Here is a 25,552-nt window from a genome sequence, read left to right on the forward strand (position 1 = left end):
AAAAAAAAAAAAAAAAAAGAAAAAGGCAAGAAAGTAAAAGATAAATTGGCAATGCTTCTCCATTGGCTCTCGAGTGTCGATTTCTTGACCAATAGCAATCCGCGCTGGGTAACTCTATAGATGATACATATATGTACACATACTGGGCCACTTCGCGTCTAATTCATTTGAAACGAACTGTATAACGAAATGTGGGCTTAGGGCGCCATTTCTCAAAGCGAATGCCAGTCGGCTTTTCCGTTCGCGAATAGTTGCCTGGGGTTACTGGCGCATATATAGATATATGCGCGTGTATATTTATACATATATATAAGGCATATATGCCATGCATAGACATATGTATATAACCATATATAAACTCGTGGCACTTTGACAGAGCCTAGACGCGGTCAAATGCAAATTCAACGCGCTTTTAATGACTTTTGAAACACCCTATAGATATATCTTTGGATATACGAGCGTGTGCCTTCACTTTGTTTGCTTTGAATATTAACGTTTGAGGTTAGGCAGGTGGATTGAAAAAGCTTCGAGATTTTATTTTGAAGCAATCGAGTCAATTTGAAAATTCAAATTTGATTACTACAATATCCCGCGCGTTAACGCGTAAAATTACGTAAACATATTGTAGAATGAAGTTTTTGCAAATAATAAGATACTGATGGATTGCTATTATATTTTTATAAGGATTCTGCATATTTATCAGATATCAAAATTGATACTCGACTTATTGCCCGACACGATAAACGTTTTGCCAATAAATTTATTTTCAATGAATATAACTCCGGCGGAAGGATTTGTGCCGAGTAGACGCGAGTGTGGAACTTTCGAAAAAAAATTTATCAGTTTGCGATTTTTTTTTTTTTTTTTTTTTTATCAAGTGCACGGAACTTTTCGAACTTCTTTTTTTATTCTGGTTGGATCCAACGAAAATTAGTCCGTTTCAAGAGTCAAGATAACTTTGGTAAATTGGTCATGGTTTACGTTTGTGCTCGCGCAGGCATTTATTGCCTTTTAAATTAGATACGGTATACATATGTGTGTATAGTGTCGAATATACATATAGATATTGCTGGATTGCTGGATTGCAAAAAAAATTTATTGAATATAGCATTTAAATTTCTACGGTGAATTACACACGTGGTCCCGTGTGCCATTAAGTATATGTCATGCATTTTTTTTTACGGCTATTGTCTCGTCATTGTTTTTGTTGATTTATTATTGTTCGATGAAATTCTAAATTAATTATTTAAATTTTTAAATAACCTGTAAACAACTGCATCTAGTGCACAGTCTACGCGTGGATCGTAGTCTTGTAAATTGAACTACTTGGCAAACCAAAGCCAAATTATATCAGCGAAGCCATTAATGATCTGTATGAGAAGGTTGATTTTCATCGATCCTCATTAATGGTACAGTAATGAACGATGGGTTGGTTTCCACGTGATTGTTATCACTGTAGGTAGACTTACCATTATATATTTATACTTTTAACAAACATTTCTTTAACTTCGTATCGAAGTTATCGTGCTTTCTCTTTACAGCTTCTAATCGATATACGTTGCGTGAAAACTATGCTAAGTTGTACAGAGTTGCAATTAGAAAAATAAAATAAAACTTGCTTTCTTAATATACTCCAATCATTAAAGTTGTGCAAAAAGTTTGCTAATTCTCTTCAAGCATTTTATAAGGTTGTGAAAAGAAAAACTACTGGTACGTTGTATCGAAATTGTACAAAATTATCGAGCGCGAGCTTTTGTAATTTTGAAAAAAAAAAACCAAAAAAAAAATTGAGCTACAAAAAAATTGTTAGAAAATTATATAAAACAGTGAAAAATTCTTATACAGAAAATTAACGGATTTTAGTGCCCAGGTGATATAGTCTAGATTAATTCGCAAAGTGGTGAAAAATAAAGAAAATCAGTACTCGGTATCAGGCAATAATAAATCGTTCGAAAAAAAAGACGTATACGTGAATACAAAAAAAAATCGAACAAATAATTTATTTGACAACGAGAAATGTAGCAGTCGTGTTGTTATTTAACGAAGCGTCTTACCATCATCCCTGTAGAAACGGCTATACCCCGTCCGCAGTAAGTGTTCGGTACGATGTCACCGAAACCGACGCTGAGAAACGTGATGGCGATAAGCCACATTGCGTTTAGGAGGTTTGCGTGCTCCTCGTCATGAAACCTAACGATTTAACGTAGCCAACCAACATTACAAAGGAATATTCCTCTTTGGTGTGGATGCGTGATAATGGTGTACGAAGAACCCCGAGATAAGTATTAATTTTTTTTTACCAGCAGAAAACTTTTTAATATGGCGAAGAAGAATCTGGCCGGTAAGACGTTACGAGGAGTTCGTAGATGGCGCTGAGAATATATATATATATATATATATATATATATATATATATATATATTATTGAGCCTGAAATTTTGCAGACCCGAAAACCCGGATTATTTGGGCTTTAGATTGACTTCGGTAGTACTGGTTAACATAGGACGATAAGCTATTTATATATATATATATATGTTTGATACATACGTAATTGGGAATCGGTACTGATAAGCTGTTTTAAGTAAAATAGGTAAAAGGACATGGTGAATTCGTTTGAAACGTATTTTTAAATAGCTGTTAATGATTTTCTGTTAGGGATGATTGCGACGAACGTTTATTTAGTTTTAAGGAGGATAAATTTTTCGGGATTTTTAAAAAATATTTTTTGTTAATTCTTTTAGAGGAATTTTGAGGAATGGATGCTTTACGATTAGTTATCCCTTCACGGATGGTGCAATGAATAATCGCTGCATTGTTATTGGCGGAAGCTTTTCGCGCGTGAATTAAAAAAAAAAAGATATTAATTAAACACATAAATCATGGTAAAAGCACATAATCGGCAATAATTTTGCACACAGTGTAGATCGGCACGCGTGCCTATGCTTACACCTCAGCCATTAGTCGCGCAGCCAAAGTGCATTCACGCCCTGTTAATGCAAGATTCAATGCTGCATAATTCATGTGATTTTGCTATTTCAGTTTTTCCATAGTCAAACAGACCAAGACACCCGAGTTGCGCGTCTCGCGGCGCCGTTGCTCGGCTAGACGGCGCCCGATCGGCTTCAGTCTTCACGCTGGCCGATTCGCCGTCAAACTTACCGTCATCCCACATGCCAGAGTGATCCCACGTCCGCAATACGTATTCGGCACGATGTCGCCATATCCGACGCAGAGAAAGGTGATCGCTATCAGCCACATGGAGTTCAGGAGGTTCTCGTGTTCGGGGTCGTGGAACCTGCAGGCGGAGACAGAGCACCGGTGCACACACGACAACATCGAACACACCGGACAACATTGACGCGTTTGCTGGATCCTTTGCTTTCTGAGCTAACCTATAACCTGCTCGGTTCGTTCGGTGAGGCAATTCTCATTGACAATTTATAGAATTAATTTCATTTCTCCTGCGTAACTTTTTCCCCTCATTCCTTTTCCTTTACTCTTTCGCTAGTCTCCCGGTAAGCTTCATCCGTCAATTGGAAATTGCCTTTCTGCCGATCGATCAGAACCCCATGTAACTTTCTTATCTCTCCAATTGCTCCTTCTGCCGGATACACTTCGTGCCGTCTCTTTTGGGACGACGCCCACGGTTTATCCGCGTCCCTCTTCCGGATTTGCTTTCGCGTTCTATACCCGTTGGCCGAATTATTAAATTCCACGCAGCTCTGCTATGTTCACGTATCGGCGACACAAACTTTTTACCGAGTTTTCCCTCTGCCGAACTTTTTTCACATTTTCGAATACAAGCACGTTCGGCTTGTCTTGCTTTGCTGTAAATAGGGATAGCGGCTTGTGTAAACGGTGGAACAAGAATGGACCCGGATAACCTTTTTTCTTTGGCAAACTTTATAAACTAATTGGTGAAAATTTAATTTTTACTACATTTTTTTACTTTATTCTATACCCGTCAGGCTTGTACGCTTGTATGTATATGCTATATGTATATTTTACATACATAACTTTGTATGACTTTAAACTAATTTCGAATATAACTGAAACTGTGTTCAAGCTGTTTTGCAATTATGCATACATTTCGAGCATATGTTTTGCATGATAAGGGGATTAAGTTATTTGGACTGATTAATCAACGTAGTGAATTTCAAAGTAACGTAAATTACCACGTGTATCCTTGAGATAAAAGTTACATGGGGTTTCAATAACGATAATATTTTTGTCTCACAATATTTCCAATCGAAAACCTATTACTAATCACGAATTCGCCACCGAATAAAACAATTTCTACGCCTGAATTTATGAAAATTCATAAGCATTCAATTTTAAATTGCGACAACGTGTATAGTTACACATTTTCTTTTTGCTGCCACGAACACTAAGTATACCTAAAAAATTGTGACGGATCATCGAAATACGTGTAACAAGCAAAAATTTAATTCAACGTAAATGCATTGTGCATCGCCGGTGCATCATAACGATTTTACATGACCTCCCATTAGGATCTTCAGGTTCAAGTCCATCGTAATTTATTTAACGGATGCGGCTATCAGTACCAGTACATTGCAGCGGTGAACAGTCCTGCCTTAAATTGGCTGAAACGTGGTAATGAGGTAAACGTTGCATAATGCATCAACGACACGACGACCATAAGTCGGTTGTATATCAAGACTGTATAGCTGCTATTATATAAATAAAAGATCAGAATTTTAGCGTCGAAGGATAAGCTCGATATCCATGTAAGTAGACGCGATCGTAACGTCGCGACGCTGGTTATGCAACTGATTGTCTTTATTGCGTAACATGTTCCGTTCGGAGAAAAAAAGAACAAGCGGAGCGTCGACGAGAAGCGATAAAAAAAAGTTTTGTGTCGAAACAAAAAAATTGTATCAGTCGACCAATCCCAAGACAGAATTTGGAACAATAGGGTTTTTGATTTTTATTTTATTTTGCTACGGATTATTGTTGCACGGATATATGGCGCATGACTTGTCACGGTTCAGACATATTTTTGCGTATACTTGTATGGATATTTTATTGTATGCAAAACATGGATGCTGAAGAGTAGCGTCGCGACGCCGCGCATCTCTTTCCTGTTCCGCGACGTCCTTTATGGAAATTCTCTCGAATGGATTTGCCTTGCGCGAGTCGTACGGGTTCTATGCAGCTTCGGGCCGAGAGCAATATGCAGATTTTGTGCATCGATACGGAATGCATCGTTGCACAAAGCAACACTATGAATACGTACTGTTAAAATGGACTTGGCAAAGCCGTAGTAATAAAATTTTGTGTGCATGAATGAAAAATTGCGAAATTCTAATAAGATTTTTGTTATCGATAATGAGTATTTTTATTAATTTTTTTTGCAATCTATTAAGTTTTTAATGATTTTTTTTTTATCGTTATCTTCCCAGGTAACGTTTCCACGGAAATGTCAAGAGTATTTTTGAAAAATAATGCATTGGTTGAGATCACGTTATCGCAATTTAAAGTTTGGCCTACGTAATCCCGATCTGATGAATAATTTTTATTAAATTATACATGTGTAACATAGAATAGAAACATGTATAAAGTAGAAATGACGAACAGTAAAAGTTTCTAGTAAGTTACGAGGAGGCGGATGGACGCAAGATGATGCATTGCGTTAAATTGACAATTAACAAAACAAGCACATAACCACACCGACACATCACCAGATATTTTGGCACTGAGGCATCCATAAAGTAATTTCGAAAATAATTTTCCAAAAAATATTATATTTTCATTTAACGAAGAGAAAACATGAATTTCGTATGAGTATCAGGATACCTTAGAAAATATATGTCTGCAATTTTTATTTTTTTTTATAATTTCCCAACCAATAATTTTTTCAGCTTGCACACACAGCATTGCGATATTTATGATATTTACCATATAACCAATAATATCTAATTATCATTTCTCTCTTATCAGGTAATCATGATATGTCATAGTACGTACAGCTGAATTGTAAAGAAAAACATCAATTACCTTATGCCTGCCTCTAAGCAAAGTGATTTTTGTCATGGAATAATTTTTTGTCAAAAAAAAATTCTTAGTATTAATTTAACAACGTACAATTAATTAAGTGTGACGTATATACATAGCCGAAACACGCAACGAGTATTTTACATAGAAAACGTCAAGGGACGGGGGCAACATTATCAATCAGGCAACATTTAATAATTAATTTTTTGCAATAAATTACAGATTCACGTAAAGTGTTCGTGGGATTACGTAATTAATGAATATGTACACAAAGGACCAAGGAGGGTTCATATGTTCGGTCAATTAAGGTCGAGAATTGATTTAAGTGATTTTGTCCCTGCATAATTTTTAACTATTAACGTCCGACCATTTACCTAGATATTCACATACGTTTACTCGAATCACATAAATTTTTAATATTATGCACGTTGAACAGTATATGCGATAGAAATCGATTATGCGAACGAATCAATGTCAGGGTTGAAAAAGTAATGAATAATAAATATTTTTTATCACGATATCATCCACGTGTGTAGAATATTTATATGTATGTGGATTCTTGCAGTGGCTCATATGTGGCACATGTCACGAGATACCATTACGAAATGATAACAAACAATTTTTTTTTGCGAATTTCCCCGAAAGTAATTTACGTATTGTGCGAATGAATTTTCGCGTGTATGTTTGTGTAGTATTTCAAATTTTTTTTCAATCGTGACTATGATTGAGGGAATCCTGTTTTTCTTCATTTTTTTTCTATTTCGTCTGGTCAGACTCAACAAATCGTTTTTTTTCTGTTCTGTCGATATTGATTTGCAGTATCGTCCCGTTAGAAAGCTGAAAGCTGAAGTTCGAATTGTTTTAAGGTCCATTTATACACGTAAACAATTCGGTCATTGAACTTGTTCGACTTGTGTAAGGGATAGCAGTGAGAGATTACGTAAGAGTGATAAATTTTCGAAAAACTTTTTTACTGTAATCTAAAAAAATGTACGTGACGATGCCTATGGTTGATGTGATTTACAAATATTAGGGTGATATATTGTTATTATCCCTTTTGTTTTTTTTTTTTTTCATATTTAACGGATTTAGCGTTATGCGTTGTATACGTAAGAGAAAACTATTCCCGTTTATTTTTTTTTTTGATTGATGATCAAAAAGAAATGATAATCAAGATTTTACTGTATACGTGTATACGTGTGTTTGATTCATATGAATTTTTTATTGAGAATCTGTACTATGCTATTAACAGGTATGCTTGATGCTGCGGTGAGATTATGAACTTCAAGTCGAGCATAGTATAGCTGAGTAAATTTATTTTTTTCAAATTTGAAATTGCTTTATGCCCTACTACAGGCATTTTCTGAAGTTGTGCCATTGGAAGAGATCTTGATGATATTTTTCCAGAACTATGAACTTTATAACAAGTTACAAGAGTGATTTGCACATTTTCGCGAGAACAGTCAGTTGTTTGCGCGGAGACGATTTTTCATTGTTCAGCATAAATGTCATTAGTCACGACTAACGTAGCCAAAAACCTATAAAATTATACAGGATGTTTTATGGAGTTATTAATGACAGCGTTAAACGCTGCATAACGTTCTACGTACGTAATGGACGGTGCCATTTAGTATATAAAAAAAATAATTTTCGAAAATATCTTCATAGGACGTACAAAATTTTTTTTTGGAATTTAGTCGATCAAAAAATCAATGCTTACAAGCGGCGCGCGTCAGTGCGTTTTACAAGCGAAGATACTGACTATACAGTTTTACACATCAGCGAATATACAGCATAGAAAAACGATAATACTCCTGTGCATACGTTCATTTTTGTACGATGCTATTTATATTTTAACGGAGCGACGTTTCCTTCATAAATAATTCTCACTGTGCAAAGATGTCGAGAAGGATTGGCGGCGGTCGATGAGACGGTACTTGAGGTATAAAAACAACCTTGTTGGCCTGCACTTCTTTGTATGCCGTAAATAGGCCGTTGAAATAAGACGGTACAAAAACAACAACAAAATTGTGCAAGTCGATTAACTCATTTTTAGGTCATTTTTATAGTTCATGCTATGATTTGGTGCTTGTTAATTTTTATAATTTTTGTTACGCTACTTCAAGGTCACTCCTGAGACAAGTACAAGAATTGTGCAAAAACAAGAATCACTTTTGTAACGAAGAACATTGTCACTGTTGGATTTGAGTTTGCGTCAGGTTTGGATTGTAGGGACGAAATTATTGAAAAATAATATTATCGACTTACGAATGACAGGAAGATATTTGTGTCGTGAGGTATAAAAAAAAAAAAATTTCTTCGTGACCCCGAACACACGGGCTCTCCTCGTCCTTACGTAAAGGTTCATTTCACTTTTGTTTCTGTTAAATACCATATAAATGTACATTAAGTGGGAATAAATAGCAATGCTCGGGTCGGGGTTATTCGTACACCAAAATTTTGTTGACAAGCTTAATAAATTCATGTTACATATAAAAATCACAGGATTGTCGATTACGACGTGGAGTAGACTTTCGTGACACCCGGTATCACTATGATTATGTTGCGCAACAAAAATGGCAAACACGGTCGAAATTCTATCGTTTTAACGAGAAAGTTATTGTTTAGCGATTAAAAACAATTGTTTCTCCTTCCCGCATACAGTATCCTAGTACAGTAAATACAAGACAGAAAATTAATTCATTTCAAAAGCACACGCTTAGTGGGAGCTGTATGCCATATCCCGATATACCGGGTAGACGTTATTTCTTTTGTAAAAATTCTTAATTTAAACTTATCCGAGACTTCGTATATTGTCCGTAAAGAAAATGCAGTGCAGCGCTGCAACGCATCGAGCCCCATAAACAATTGCATTCCGATGCACCTCGTTGCATTACCATTGCAATACCCGTTGCATTATTAACGGTAGAATAGAGTTTTCCCTACTTTATTTTTTTTTTCAAATTTTTTTGTTTCACCTCGCCCCACCGTGACCAAGCTGCTTCTTTGTCTTTCTTTTACTTCGGTTCGGATCTCTCCCACTGCCACGTCGCGTTCAATAATAGGTTCGTGTGTCGAACACACGGTGCGCCGAACGTTTCGCGAATTTCTTTTCGATCGACAGAAACAAAAAGACTTCAGACATAATACGGAAACTGAGTCGAACCATTCGTCATCTTATGGTACAGCTGGCTTTTTTTCCCTTTTATTTTTTTCTTATGAGATTAATATATGTATAGTACGGTGTGTCTGGTAAAGAAGATGAGACAGTTTAGAAAGGAGAGATTTTTCTTTGTTCTCCACTTTCTCCTGGACGTCATTTCTTTTTCTCACCGTAAATCCATTATCCCTCCCCACTCCTACAACCCCTTCCAAAACTTTTTCCACGATCTCGAAAGACACGAAAAATTACTGAAACCCGAGAAGCTGCATTGACTATTGAATTTTCTTGTAAGTTCATCTTTTTTTTTTCTTTATATTTTCTTTCTTTCCTCGCTCCTTTCTTGTTCGACCAAATGTCGACCTAGAAAATGCTTAGGAAAAGCTCTATCAACTTGTCGTTGTGTTCGTAGTCGCAACTGCAGTTGCAATTCCAGATTGTATTTGTTCTTACTGAATGTGCTGGCAGTTGCGTTACCTTTATTGCAAAAGTATCGAAATGGCGCATCGAGTTAATATTCGCAATTACGTTACGGTGAGTCTAGGGCAGAAAGTCGCGGCATTTAATTTTGCCTCTTGCCAAGGAATCTGCGAATTTCGCGAATCTGGTTTCGATGCTCATTGATATTTAAAAATAATTGGCATTCGATCGAGCAGCAAAATTTATTACAGCGTCTATCGGTAAATGCAACTCTACAGCTGCGGCTGCAGTAGATCCCACTTCGTGGAATTGCATGCACTTTCGGTATCACATTGAAATTGCTTGCCACATGTAATGAATGTACTTCATATTCAAGAACATTATTATTTTTTTATTTTTTTTTTTCAATCACTCGATTCCCTTGAGAAATATATATGCATGCATATTTATAATAAAGTTTTGGCTTCTTTTCTTTTCTCTTTTTATTTTCGATAGAATTTCGACCGTATCAACGCAAGTATCAATACGTACTGTATATGTTGTTCTGTAACTCATACAGCATAATTAAACACATATTCATGCACTATAATGTGTATAATAAATGTCAATGATGTATCGAGTATACACGTAAACTACGGGTCTTTGGTTAACAAAATTATTAATCATAATGATAATAAAATTAATAATAACAATGAAACAACCGTAATAAAAAAAAATGAACACTGAAGCCTGATTAGTTTTAGCAATTAATTTGCGTCATCGGATTAGGTATGTACGAAAATTTAAAAAAAAAAGGTAAAGAATCTTTTAAATCATCGAGACTTTTTTTTTGAAAAATTACAATAATCGAATTACGAATAACGGGAAGCATGGAAATATTTGTTTAATTTTAATTAACTACGGAAAATTTCAACAGAGATTATATCGAGGGATCGTATGTTAAAGTTGCTGAGGGGGGTGGTGGGGTGATTATACACGGTCTATTCAGGACCACCGAACCACCTGAATGTGGTTCCACTGTGGGAATTAACAGAAATCACACACATTTACAGGTGTGTCAATAGTACTGATTAATCCTGTACATATTTCGTATTGGCTTTAATCAAGGGAGAGGCACTTTCTCGTGATAAGAATGCGTTTGTTTATCGCGTTATCGTGCCAAAGGTATTTCGATGAAAGTTGCGTGCGAAGTTTTCGCTTGCAAATCGAATTAAAATACGCACGAGCGGCGAGTCAGGCCTTTGCGTGATTTTTTTTTTCAGATCGAAACCCGGAAACGCGACAACTTGATATAATTGGAGATAACCACGTCCTGGGTATAACGTTATCGCATGAAAATTGGATTAAAGTATCTTGTTATAAGATAATTGAATAAATCGCCATTAATTATATTAAAATATAAATTGAAAGTATCAGCGTGGTAAAACTGCATATAGTATGCAAGTGAACTGATAGTAGCGTGGAATTTCTGTTATAATTAAATTATATATTTAATTAGTGAGAATTTCACAAGAATGTCAATACACTGGCGTCTAGGTAAAACGTATATGTGTTATCTTGCAGAATGTAGATTAATTTTTTTTTTAATAAAGAATTGTTCAGGTGAAAAAAAATTTTTCGAATATCTTCGGTGTTCCAGTTACGGGAGTGAATGGAATTGCGATTTGTTTCTAGGAAAATGCATTTTGGATGCAGTCGCCCGGAGATACGAAGGACGTCATAGAAGTGACAGAAATGGCTTTACCGTGTAGTAGTACGGATGCAAAAAAAAAAGTAGCGCAGTCGTATCTTAGAAATGAGTAAATGCTCGCAACTGTCGAAAGAGAAAACAAAATAAATATGAAAAAAGATAAAGGGAAACCCTGCTACCAGTTTCTCCGCCATTCTCGCCTTTGAACATACAGCAACTGGTTTTGCGAGGTTTTGAGCTCTCGGAGTGCCGACTTGTTGCTTTTGTAGCGAGCAATCACTTCGGTGCTGGAAATTGGCTTTGAAACACCTTTTGTATTCTGTTGTCTTTGTTCCAGCCCCGGCAGCTGTACAGGAATTCGTACTTAACTTCCTATTATGTCAAAGCGAATAAGAAATTGCGAATAAAATTTTATCGCGAAAAATCAATTTTACTGTTTATACTCATATATCATGGGTACTGCTGATAACGTTTGTTATCAGTCGCTGCACTATGCATGCAATTCTCGCGGTGCAACGAACAACCCTGAACTTTAACGAACCGATAGAAATCGCTATGATTTCACCTGACTTTTCTGCACGTATTCGCGTTCAGCTTTGCAATTGCTACTTTGTAATTTTTTTCATATGGCAAATTCGCGACATTCGCCAACCACGTGGTCATCGAATGTCATGTAATTAGACATTCCATCTGCATAGCCACGTGGTGGCATTTGCAAAAATAGATACGATAACTTTTGGGAATCCCTTTGATGTAAAGCGGACGATTTTTAAAATAAAAATAAAAATTTTTTTGCAATCTTTTTTTTATACGCTTTGATCTGCGACTGGGATTCACGTCGAGAAAAGAATACTGGCTATGATTCGTTTTTTAAAAATTCATCACTAATGCAATCTTACGTTATGTCCGGTGCTCATGTGTGGCTACTAGCTGTACTGTGGGTTTTGTATAAACTATATCGGGTGTCACGTGCACGCCTGCGCGATACTGCGATTTTGTGTGGAAAATTCACGAGTCATATTTTTATCTGCTTAAACTTTTATGCGCTAGGGAATTTTTATGAAGCGGAGTAGCTTCTTATGTGTTACGTATATATGTGCATGTACATATAAGGAACTCTGGAGGCGTCTACCTTATTTCGTATACCGTGTACATAGGAATAGGAAATCCTGCGGTATCCAATGCCAACGGAAAAGTTTCAAGCATCAGGCTGATATATATATATTATTTATAGTATTAGAAAGATTTTGAAGTAACACGTAGTGGAAAATCCCATCGTTGGCCAGTTTCATTCAAGGACTTCAATGCTTATATCTTAAATAGATGAAAGAAATGAGATGAAAAAAAAAAAAATTGTCCAGAGTCCTTCGGTTCTGGATTAGGATATGCTATTACATTGCTAGGCAAGGGGCGTAGTTGAATAGTAGGATTGAACAGTCCTTTTTTGTGGAACCCAAGGGAGTTGTAATTCTCAGTTCGTGAAATACTGCATAGGGGTGGAACCGTAGTACCGAATCTTTGGCTATTTCAGTATGTGCTATATATGGTGTACGAGTATAGTGCAAATATTAAGCATTGAAAAAAAAATGCAAATTATATATACAGTTTACTTTGTAAAATTGTATAGAATAGTTATAAATAAAAAATTCCTCAAGACACTCAGATGTTCAGAAAAAAAATGCATAAACTGATGTGAAAATTTTTTGGTGTAAAAAGCAACGACAAAACAGGATAAAATTTAGACAGCGTATTTCAAAATTCACGTTGTGCCTCTTGCACCCCTTTTCGCCCCTTGGACGTTCTTTTCATTCTCTCGGTTTTTCGCGACATTTTTTTTTTCCCTCAAAAGGCGCCGAGGTTCCGCCAATGACGCAAAAGGCTTTGATAAATTTACGAGAGAAAACGTGCCTCACTCGAGTAACTTTGCCATTTTCGATGCAAGTCACAATTTCCCAGGAACGTAGTAATCGCGAATTCAAGTAGCGCGACAGAGCCATTATTTTTGCAAATATGACGTGCAAATGGGTGCGACAAAAAAATAGGAAAAAAAAAGTTCAATAATCCGTAGCAAAGAAAAAAGAAAGAAAAAAAAAATTGTATACCGATATTCGTTTCCCATCGTTCGAACCACAATAAGAAAATTAGATTTTGCAAATAATTGCAAAATCTTCAAAATGGCCTTTATTATGAAATACAAAGAAGGGGAACATCGATCGATGCCTGATAATTATTATCAATGTTGTAAGCAGAACAATGAATAGCGAGGGAAAAAAGAAAACCTGTAGAGCGAACAATGCTGACAACCTTAGGCCAACAATGGGGGCGGATGAAGATAGGAGTGGTTTCTAGTGCAGAAGAGATATTACTATTACGAAGGGTTTTGCTTATAAATGAGTATATGCATATATATACACGGTATATGCCATGTGTATATATATATACACATAACCTAGCCTACCATACAGTAGCTATGAGGGCGACACTCGAAGCACGCAAGGCACGTGCGTAGATAGTTCGCTGTGAGTCAAACGAAATGACGTGTAGGTTGGTAGGCCTAAAGAAGCCACCCGTGAAACTCTGCGACATTCACCCTAGATAATACAAATTTTGCACATTCGAGCCTCCCTCTGCCCAACATCAAAGACATTTCATTCACCATCCGGAAATCCAGTTGGTTCGTCGCGGGATAGATGAAATTACGCGGAAGAAATGAAATTTCAAATTGACGTATAATTCCCGCCCTTTTTTTTTTCTTATCGCGTCACCGCCTACAACTAAGTGGATCCTTTATCCTTGGAAGCTGACGAGTGTCTCTTTTTTTTGGAAGAGAAATTCGAAAAGTTGGGTAATTTTGGGGAGAATTTGATTGTCAGTAATTTTGGATGGCAAGAAGGGTTTTTTTGAATTTTCGAAATTTTCCAATTAGCACAAGCCCAACGGTGGCTTCGGATTTTAATTGAATATAAAGTTTGTTATTACATATGTAAAATTTTGGTAGCCAGACTTGACGTAGACTGCAGTTTAACTTGACGTTAATCAAGTTTAAAATTCCCGCCGTACTCTATACGTATAAGTAATCTGTTAAAGCTTCACTAAAATCTCCGTCAAGTTTGGAACTCGTCATAGAATTAGTATTCTACGGCGGAGCGAGTTAGTTACTTGAGAGTTTCTCATGGCAGTCGTACGTATTCCAAGATATCGCGGCGCCGTGTCAGACATTATACAGTAATTTAACTCGATTGAAGAGAAGTACCTTGGTGAGATAAGCTAGAATATTTCGAAAGATGAAAGTAATCGTTACACTACGACCTCCAGATAGAACAACCCACCGAGTTTAACGGGTTTTCCCTTTTTTAATTTTTTAAAATAAATTTTCAAAGTTCACTTTAAAAAAAATTTATTATCATTATAACCTACATACCAATCACTATAACGAATCTACCTACGTAAAATCGGTGTTGGTATACAATTTCTCTTTTTGACATACAGATTCCCCGATTTTCCATTTTATTATTTCCGATATTGACTTTCTGACCACTTTTTTGCTGATCATCCGAAGTACGTCCCGAATAGAGTAGCAAATTTTATGAATGACTTTACGACGTGGCTGAGTATCCTCGTGATAAAAATATCGTTTATACAGGTTCAAAAAGTCGATTATACGATTTAACGAAATTATAAAAATACATTATAAAAATAATTTCTACAGTGACTTTAAATTTTAATAATCATTTATCTACTATGTAAACTCGCACGGCAACAAGACGAACAAGCCCATTCTAATTGAACGCCACACACTAGAATCTACAAGACACGTGTCTTCATTTCGCGATACTCGACACGCTTATTAATGACGCCGAGTTGTTCGCCCGTGTCTGTCTACAGGAACACAGCTTTTACCTCGAGTAAATGAGATCGGCTTGAAAGCCATTGTTCCGCAGAATGCCAACAGTATGATAAGGTTGATATTAAGTAATTACGACGCCTGCGAAATACGTGAAGAATGGAATAGGAAAATGATGCTCAAAGAATTCTTTGTCCCGTGCTGGTTTATCCATCCCATTCGTCTTATTAATATTTTCATTCATTAATTTCAGAGGGGTCACCCTTTATCTTTCAGCATAACGTGTAATCCTGTAGTTGATAATGAAAAAAAATACGATATGTCGATGATAATTTTTTTATATGGAAAAAATTTGAAAATTAAATTTTTTTTTTGTTTCATTCAATATGCACCGATGCAATTTTGTTCAATGCACTTTTATATGCAGATATATTCATATTCCGATTTACAGGCTGCATCCTTAATTTTCTATGAGAATGTATCGTCATTGTCGGAGGGTCAGTCACAACAAGGAAACTATGAAACTGCTCAACCCTTAACGGCAAGTCCATTTAGCTCTACGTGCTTTTGATGCACATATACGTATGTATGGTAATTAAGTACCAAGCTTCATTAAACTGGGTGGAACAGGTGGGTGGGCTAAGTGGGAAAAACATTTACTGCCGTAAGAATTGCGCCGGTGTGAGTTTAAAGAGGATCGTGAATTCACTTGAGCACCCGTTATGTAGTTATGCGGAAAATAAGCACGCGACAACATCGTATACTTAAGTAACCCTTGAGGAAAGAATTAGTATTAAAACAATTTTGTATAAATTTTATCAGCAATTGAAATGACAAAGGGTAAAAGAAATTTTTTAAATAAAATGGGGGGTTTTCTAAAAAAAAAATAAAAATAACGTCTCGGATGATAAGATGACATATTGCGCTTTGTTACGTTGTGTAACGTGACTTTCTTAACTCCACACCGATAGCGGAAAATCCAAAGACTAACCTACGTTACCTTCGGCCGTCCACCCTTCGCTCATGCTTCGCTCGCTTTTTTCACCGGGAATTTACGAGCCGGTATGACGGAACCTATCGGATAATACGATAACTTAACGAATCCTGTCGATTTTTAGGGACGCGTAAAATCGAGAAAGGCAACTGGATGCACGAACGGGAACGGACGGTTACGGAAATGCGCGGACGCTCATGCTGCTAGGTTGAGCTAGAGAGGGCCGGAGTAAACGTCAGGTAAATAGTGCGAGATACAGAGACTAACGGATCGAGAACGTAGCAGAACGAATCGGAGCTGTAAAATCGAAATCCCTTCACCAATTAATAAATTGGGAGCACTCACCGGAGCTGGTGCAGTTGATCCGTGAAGGCCATGGACTATATCCAAAGGACGCTTGGATGGGCACTGCACCAGGGCACAACACTACACCTCCGGAACACTCACAGAAAATTTAAAGAATTTTCTGGATATCGCGAGAGCGACGCGAGAACTACACGAGTGAGAACTTTCTATACCGTATCTAAACACGGCTAGAAAAAGTATAAACAAACAGCCCGGGAGCGCGAGGCAGTTCGTGACACCTCGGTCGGTGCCCCGAGACAGACTGCTTTGACAAAGTAGCCAAATTCGAGAACTAATAATTCTGATCATCTGATTGGTCGAGACCCTCATAGCCGATAACTCTTCCCTTTCCCTCGAGTCGTCCCTTTAAACCAAATCGAGAGCGTTCCTTAGCGATTCAACTAAACGCGACCTCAACTAAACAATAACGAAATCTTCCGAGAGCACTGGCATAACTATACGAATCAACCCGAGAGCGCAGCTTCCGAGCAGGATGGCGACCCGAAGGGAATCAGAGATCGGGAACGTTATTTGTATCGGTAGTCGGAGTCGCCTTGTGACCGTGAATCGAAAAATCACACGTCACAGTTGTTATACCAATTTATCAGTGAAACAACTCCCTTGTATAAGAATCTTTATAACAGAAAAATATTTCATTTGTCATGTATAGTGTTTCCGGAATATTCATAAATTTTCCTAAGGGTGCTCTCACAAAACTAAAATGCAACACTCCTACGTGATTCAGTGTCGCGATCCTTTATCAGTGTGATATATGTGTACACCCTGTATATGACACGAGAAAGAGCATCCACGTCTCAAGACACTTTGCGCTACGGTAAACGACGTGTTCTCGAGGAAATGAAAGATTTTTCTTAAGAAAAAAAAATGTAAAATAAAAAAGGAGTAGAAAAAGTCCTAAAAAAAATAATGCACGTTTCACAATGTACATTTGGACCTACCCGACACCCTGTAGAAACATCTGTCCCTACTTCATGCACGTACGCGACCGTAGATTAGACACGTCGTAAATTAAAAGCGTGGCGGAAAATTTACCCTAAAAAATAGGAAAAAAAGCGTTCGGGCGTTTAATTCGCCAAATTCACCATCTCTAGGCAGAGTGTTGGAAAATTACTATGCAAAAGAGTGTAATTGAAGGTACATATACATATTTTTTTCGAAAACAAAAAAATTACATCCCAAAACATCCCTTGTAATTTATACGTAAAATCTAACCTCCAAAGGATTTCGTGGGATTACGTGCATTTGAATTTATATTTTATGCAAGGACTTTCCTTGTCGGCCATTATATTTGCATACGTGTCCGCGTCCCCCTAGTAAAAGGATTCATCACTGGGGATGATCATAGGATTGGTCCAGATTCCGCGAGTGGATTAAACCCTCTACTGATTTATGCTTTCGCGTTAATCGGTCCAGCTCAACACCACCGCGGTGGGATGCTGCGCGCATGCAATTTCGAATGCACAGAGAAACTTGCTGAATCCCTTAAGTAGTCACTGTATTATATTAGTCAGACAACAAGATTACGAATCTTAGAATAGCACGTTAATATCATTGTCTCGGATTCTGTGCATACGTGACCCACGTAAAACAATCGTTAGGCATTCCCGTTGGCGATGCTGCTGCAAATGTTTATGGTAATGACTGCATTGTGCATAACTCGCGGAATCCATATCCATTTGCCAAAGCAAAACGGCCTCCGTTGTTCCCAACTACACATCCTCTGGCACACAACGCATACTTGCACCAAGTGCATACTATATGCACTTTAAGTGCATTCGTACCATCATCATTTGATCCCAAGCGATCGTTTTCAAAATTCATATAAATTATACGTAAGCGAACGATCTCAAAACGTGGTTATCTCCAGTGAATATTTTAGCGAGTTTTATCGATAGATTTGGGGGGAGGGGGGTAAGGCACGAAAATTAAAAAAAAAGTATTTTTATACAAACAAAAAAAAACAGCTGATTTCTATAAAATTTGTCAGGTAGTATACAGTGTGATATATTACAGATATATGACAAATAATAATTTTGACTTTTTTTTTTTGAGGGGAAAAATTTTTTTCAAAGTATGCGTACCTCTCGCACTGTCGCAGCGTCCACGAGGCGATGATCCAAAGTGACACCATGAAGACCAGGAGGACGGTACCAGGACATATGGTCATCAGGGTCTTCAGGACGAACCTGGTGTTGAAATTGATCCGATTGAGGGCACCTATGCTCCGGGAGGATGCGTCGGTGAAGAGCTTCGAGTGCAGCAGCATCACACGGCAGATCAGATAGAGTCTGAGAAACATCGGAAGGGATAACGTGACGTCATAGGGTACCCATTTGGTACCGATGTCGCCACCCTTGTTGGACAGCTTCGTCGTCCACAGGAAGTAATACTCTCCGGGGATTGGATGGATCGCGCAGATTATCAGCTCGATCGAGATCTGGGATATTCGTTGCCAGGTCATTGCGATCCGCCAGTCATCCGCGCAGTTATCGATCATGAATAACTGTGGGAAAAAGAATGGAGGCCGCCATTATTATTTTTGTATTATCAATCATTCGTTTTCTGACGTCACTATAGCACAGCTTCGACAAGATCTGGCATTTTGCCCGATTTACGTTACTTTTTTTTTTACAGTCTGCTACTTTAACTACTATAGCCTAACCTGACCACGTGGGGTTTGATATTTCTCCTTAATTATTTATTCAATTTTTTTTTGTTATACAATTGTTGATTCAATTTGGATATTAATAAAAATGACAAAAATTCAGAAAAAAAATTATAACGATTTTTGTGGTATAAAAAATTTTTTATATAATTCATTGTACGTCAGTATTGTTCATTGTTCGATCACGGTGCGATTGATCGATAACGTTCGATACAGAAGCAATAAACGCCATGTACGAAACGATCGAGCATTTATATACACATTATGGTTGCTTATCATTGTGTTCCAAGTTTTATTTACGCCTTTATTGGATAACCTACCATTTCGTAGATATACCTACTTCGAACGCCGCCATCGAAAGGAGGTTTACGATCGGTTCGGATGTTCTGTTTTCATCCGAGCAAATACCAGCGCTCGCCCGCGTATTGCAGGTTATCACTAATCAATATCGAGAAACTCGGTGAATTCTGTGATATCGGAAAAGTCATTGTTCGTCGGAAATAATAAAGTCTCCTTCGGCCATTCCTATATGCAGCAGGACTCGTTATCATTCCGCCATTAACGTTGTGCGATGAACGATGGACGAGTTCGTTTTTTTTGACCATTTTTTTTCTGCATCTTCATTTTTTTCTGGCTACCGACAGTCAGCTGTTGATTTATTGCAAAATCATATTGGCGATTGTCGATTCGACGTGTCCCACAAGACTGATTAGAGTATCTATAATATTTTGTAAAAAAATAAGATTTTTTTCTAAAAAAATTCCAATATAATTTTTTGAGTAATATGGAATGCCCGAAAGTGTACGTATGTTCAGGAGCAAAAAAAAATCGTCAGGTCCAAAAAACGTGCTCGGAATAGCAAAAATACTCGTTATTTTTGATAAAGTGTTAAGTTTCGCAAAATGTAGCGACGGAAGTGTCAGGCGTTAAGTAATAAAAAAAAAAGGGGGAGCAAATCCCTTATCGACGTTAACTTAATAAATAATATCAAACGGTTTACCCAGTCCGACGAATTGAATTTTAGTAGATAAAAAATAAAAAATATTTACAGACAGATTACGCGAATACATATATTTTCACGAGGGAATGAAAATATATATATTTTTTTTTTAAGTAATAATAATAATCGATTCCACGTGGATTGAAAGCAAAAGAAAAGCAATAAAGTTCGGTCCATTTCCTTGATTAAATTTCATCAAGATACTTTATCAATACGATAATATCAATGTGTAGCTCCGCACGAAATTACGGACCCGTCACTTCCGTTATTCGAAATCGCGATCAGGTCCCCCTTTAATCCGTATCGCATTACGTGGCCAATTAGGTCAAACCACTTAATTAGCAGACCCCGTCACTAGGGCAAAAAGGAAGTGACACAGTGACGCCGTCTTGAAGAATTTTAACCAGCAACCAGCTTATCGTTACTACACAGTTACATAGGCAGCCATTTACAAGCTAAGGAATCTGAGAATCAATACAGTCGCGACAGACAATGAACGTCCGCTATATATATATATATATATATATCTATATACACCCCATAAGATACAAACAGTTAAATCAATTTTTCAAAATGGCAGCCTAAAAAGATAATATTCATTTTGAAAATTATTTTTGCACCATAATCGATAATTCTTGTATATTTTGCGCAACAAAATTATTGTACGCTGTCTATATACACCCCATAAGATACAAACCAAGCTAAGGAATCTGAGAATCAATACAGTCGCGACAGACAATGAACGTCCGCTATATATATATATATATATATATATCTATATACACCCCATAAGATACAAACAGTTAAATCAATTTTTCAAAATGGCAGCCTAAAAAGATAATATTCATTTTGAAAATTATTTTTGCACCATAATCGATAATTCTTGTATATTTTGCGCAACAAAATTATTGTACGCTGTTGAGTTTCGTTTGATTAGGTTTCTGATGTTTCCGCCTTCTCGAGACACCAAGCACACTCGAAGGTAACAAGTACCTTTGAGAGCTATAGATAGAGTCCCAAGAAGGTTGATAAGTAGGTATATGGCACTTGAGAATCTGGAAGGTTCAATGGTATATTCTTATAGTATTGACGATAAAAATATAGGGTAGGTTCGCGTTTACTTGGATTATGTAAAATTTATGCTTTATTCACATTTCCTTTAAGAATTACGAGCACGTCACTTAAATACGCTGGCGTGGAAAGGCTTTAGGAGACCTTGTGAAATATAGACGTGACGTATCAGATATTTATGACGTAATTGTTTTCTTTGTCTGTTATCATCGAGTCGTGAGGATTCGCCATAATCTTTACGATAAGTTATGTGTATTTCATAGCGAGCGATGCAGGCAGGGGACGAGTGTTTAGAAATTTGATAGTCGCGGACGTCTTTAGTTTTTAATTGAATATTTTGAATTTTCCCGCCGTTCTACACTGAAAATATTTATAACCGATGAAACTGGAACATTACCGTAATCGTTCTTTCCTCTCGTCTACGATTCTTATTCCGGCAGGATGCTTTCATCTTAATCGCGCCAATTTCCGCACTCGCGGAGTGCAGTTGCAAGCTGCAACTGCATTTCCGCCGACAATTCCGTTATCATCAACGCGAATGACCCAAGGTCAAGTATATACGTACAAAGTCCATATTGTTGGATATTGGAAAAAAAAAATTGTCTCATTGAAATTTTTCGAAATATTCATTTTAGGTGATGCACTATCATTATTTGTCAAAGCAATACACGATACTTTTGCATACGTACATAAATTAATTTTGCACAGAGTTTCATGCGGAAATTTTTTTTTTACCGTAAAAAATAATGTACGCACAAAAAGCTTTCGACTTTAGTGCTACTTGTATTTTTCTTTGACGTTTAACTCAAACTCCATCCAACGTACTTTTCCGATCGATCTGTGCATGCACTGCTGCACTTTAGAGAATGGATCGCATGTGCAACGTTATCTGGTGTATGCATGTGCACTCGAAGAAATCGTTTGCTTTTTGGCTACTGGAACGATCGCTCGATAGTATCGACGTTCGTTCGAGTCGCCGCGTCAGTTTTCTTGACTTTTGCCGATAGTGAATTCCCAAGAGAGGAAAGTGCAGGGTTTACCATAAAAATGCAACTGAATTTTACTATTTAACTTTTACCATTACCGGAGTCCATACTGGAGAACCCACTAAAGAATATCGATTGCGGTGCAAAAAAAAATGGTTTTTTCTTTTTTTGACAAAATTAAATACAAATCAATTGTTAGTGAAAACATGTAAAAAATTTATTAAATTTTCACTGTTTTTATAATTGTATTTCTCATTCGAGTCCTCGTACATCTCTTTTCTTTCCTGCACCACAGAAACGTAAATAACTCATAACTCTCAGACTGGAAACTCAACGAAGAATTCTTCCGGTACGATTAGTACCAACCCACCCGGAAATTTCAAATATTGTTTTCAGTTCGGTTAAAGCGTCTTTCGTGCCATTTAATTTTAATACTGATTACATTAACAACCCCCTAACTATGTACCAAAATTACGGGACCAGGAAATTATCAAAATTTTACTGTTGACGTGAAAAAAATATTTTTCAAATTTCGCCAAAAAAGATACCTAACAAGATTCGTGCATTGCGAATCGCGCGGGCAAGTGAAATTTGCAAATATTCTTTGACACCTTCGTCTTCGAATCTTCCCGACGTCTTTGTCTCGATTTCTTTAAGTCAAAGAAAGAACAAGGATTCTTGTCAGTCTCCAGGCATTCGGCTTCAGCTCAGAGTCTCTTTTTCTGTTCTCTGTCTGCTCACTTTTAAAATCGATTTTCCCTTTATCTCTTACTCCACTTTTCGTCTTTTACTTTTTCGTAGCAACTTCATTTTTCACTCCCTCTGCCTTACCCTTCCTTACCCCCTTCCAGCGTTATTCCCTTTTTACCAAATTATTGTTTCATTTTCAATTTTACATTATTAACGATCAATCAGTCTTCCTGAGGACCCTGTGACCTGTTTGCAAAACAGTTATTGGCAACAATGCGAAAATTTCATATCGCACTTTGCTAACTGCAAGCACGCTTTTACGATACGTGTGCACTAGTTTGTCACAGTTTACTTTAGCTACGTGCTACCAACCCTACGACCCTTCGCTTTCTGTTTCCGACATGTTTCCATGATAGTTACACGTATGCGGAGTAGGTTGGCAATACTGTCGCTATGTGCATAGCGTTGGAGGTAACCTTGCATCATATCAGTAAGTGGAAACGTATAGTGCAGCTTTATTAAAGTGACTTCATCCTACTGTAATTTACTATGTACACTGACGCTGGGTAACGTTTACATCAACGTTTGAAATTTCCCGCCGTTTAATTTAGTCCTGTAATAATTGGCCTCTATTGTTTAACACTGATAATACATGCAATCAAAGTGCAATACGTACCTGAACTTCTAAAGCATGATAAGCAAATATGAGGCCAAGAAGTATCACAGTAGATACAGATATCAGGGTTTTCAGTGCAGTCGAGTAAAACGAGGCCTGAAACAAAAATACATTTTTTTTTTGAAAATTATGCGAAAAGTCGATTTTTAATAATTCGCTTACTGGTGCATTGAGAAATTTCCAGCGAGTTATCGATTTATTGATTCCGATCAATTAAACAGACTACGACTATTGGTTAACGAGACTCTCGGGTCGTATGGATTTGTAATTCCGGAAGTTACACGATACGTGAACCGGAAATCGTCTGATCGTACTTTCGTGTACACGACGAATGTCCGTGAACTGCGAATTCGCCCTGTGTAATTCTACTACGGAAAATCTCTGTCAACTCTATGACACTCCTAGCCATTAGTCTAACTACGTATGTAGACGAGCGGCAGGTCCGTATGCGAAATACTGGGCGCCCTGGGCTGTAATAAAATCGTTGAAAAAAAAAGGTGTATTTTCGTACCAGGTACTGATAAAAGGCACAGGAAATAGCTCCGTTGGTGAGGTAAACCGTAGTAGCTTCACGCGAAGGATGTGCCTGTGTGAAAAATGTAACGGGTGTCTGAGAAACGTTTGATGTTCAAAAAGAGAAAAAAAAACATGGTAATCAAACATCGCTAAGCGAGTTTCGTGGAGTCGATGGAATTCAAGACGAGGAAAAGTACGTGGCTCGGATAAAAAATAATGAAAGAAAAAACTGAAGAGGATCGATTTCCTGATCTAAAGAGTCACACGTGCGTCTCGTCGGACGAGTCCGAGCTTAGATAATGATAATGACAAACTGCCTCGAGCGAGACGGCATTTTTCATTTTTCATCCTCGCGAATAAGAGCTCGTTTATTTTGTCATTGATGGATAATCGCGTACTTGTCGTTCTTACAGATCGTCACCTAAGGTGCTATACATAGGAGCAATATGCTTTTCACCAAACGATTACAACAATGACGATACGAATATATAACGAGTTGCCGACTAAAAATCATTTATAATATTTTTCATTAATAAAAAAATTTCCCAATTACAAATTTGATCATCAATCGAATACACGATGAAAAGTGAATTGGTACTTTGGAGCATGGAAACAAAGTTTCTATAAAAGTTCAACTTGTATTGGACTTAATGTAAAGTTTAATGCATACATTTTTCAATAGTTTCAATTACCATCATTGTACCGGCTTTTGCACATATAAAAAAAATTCAAAATTTCTGTACACAAAGAAAAGGGAAAAGCTACATAAATAATAATTTATCCATACCGCATTGCGATTTATGCCAAAAAACTGCAGGATTTGTAAAATTTCTAATTCTCGCTTTTTTCACAAAAAATCCCGTATCTCACGTTACTCGTAGACACTTTACGATCGGATTAAGGTTTATTCCCAGCTGAGATTTTGATTTAACGTTTTGTCCCAAAATGGGCCCTCGCAAACTTTATTACACGTGATACGACATTTAACGTCGACAAAGCCGAAGCGCCTGTGTACTACATACATATGTACATACATAGGTTCACCTTCCACACATGTCATGTATATATATATATATATTCCTAAGTTGATAAAAAAAGAACAAAGAACATGTCCATCAAAGTTCCCCATTCACTAACCTACCTACGTACGTATAACTATAGGCTAGACACGTCGCTCGTACGCACTGGCCGAAATTCCGCTAGAATTTTCCAAGCGAAAACTCATTAAGGGGATCGAGTCTACAGGGTTTACAGGGTTTACAGGATTTACCTAAAAGCCAACCCTAAGAGTGGACAGAGCCACGTGCGCAAGAGTAACCAGCAGAGCAAATATTAAAATAATCCTTGTATCCCACTGTACGAGTGTTCATAAAGTAAACAAAATGTAGAGCAACGTTCCGAGCGTTGAACCAAAAAAAAAAAAAAAAAAAAAAAAAAAGTGTCTGCAATTTCTGACTAA

The 25,552-nt window shown here is 37.1% G+C and overlaps 1 protein-coding gene across 7 annotated transcripts in view; it reads right to left on the reverse strand.

Annotated features, from left to right (window-relative positions):
• The window catches only part of LOC107269997 (small conductance calcium-activated potassium channel protein), a 144,030-nt gene that overhangs the window by 5,937 nt on the left and 112,541 nt on the right, over nt 1-25,552 (reverse strand). For 4 of the 7 annotated variants that reach the window (XM_015744552.2, XM_015744556.2, XM_015744554.2 and 1 more), the window contains 3 exons: nt 23,578-23,673; nt 18,571-18,992; nt 2,055-2,190 (listed from right to left, as the gene is read on the reverse strand). In XM_015744552.2, the coding sequence (XP_015600038.1) occupies nt 2,055-2,190; nt 18,571-18,992; nt 23,578-23,673 (654 nt within the window). Of the gene's footprint in view, nt 1-2,054; nt 2,191-3,159; nt 3,296-18,570; nt 18,993-23,577; nt 23,674-25,552 lie in introns of all 7 variants that reach the window. The other 3 variants (XM_025087424.1, XM_025087426.1, XM_025087425.1) reach the window with 2 other exon arrangements.

Source organism: Cephus cinctus, unplaced genomic scaffold (genome assembly GCF_000341935.2).
Source record: "Cephus cinctus unplaced genomic scaffold, Ccin1 Ccin1_scaffold0695, whole genome shotgun sequence".
NCBI classification, from domain to species: domain Eukaryota; kingdom Metazoa; phylum Arthropoda; class Insecta; order Hymenoptera; family Cephidae; genus Cephus; species Cephus cinctus.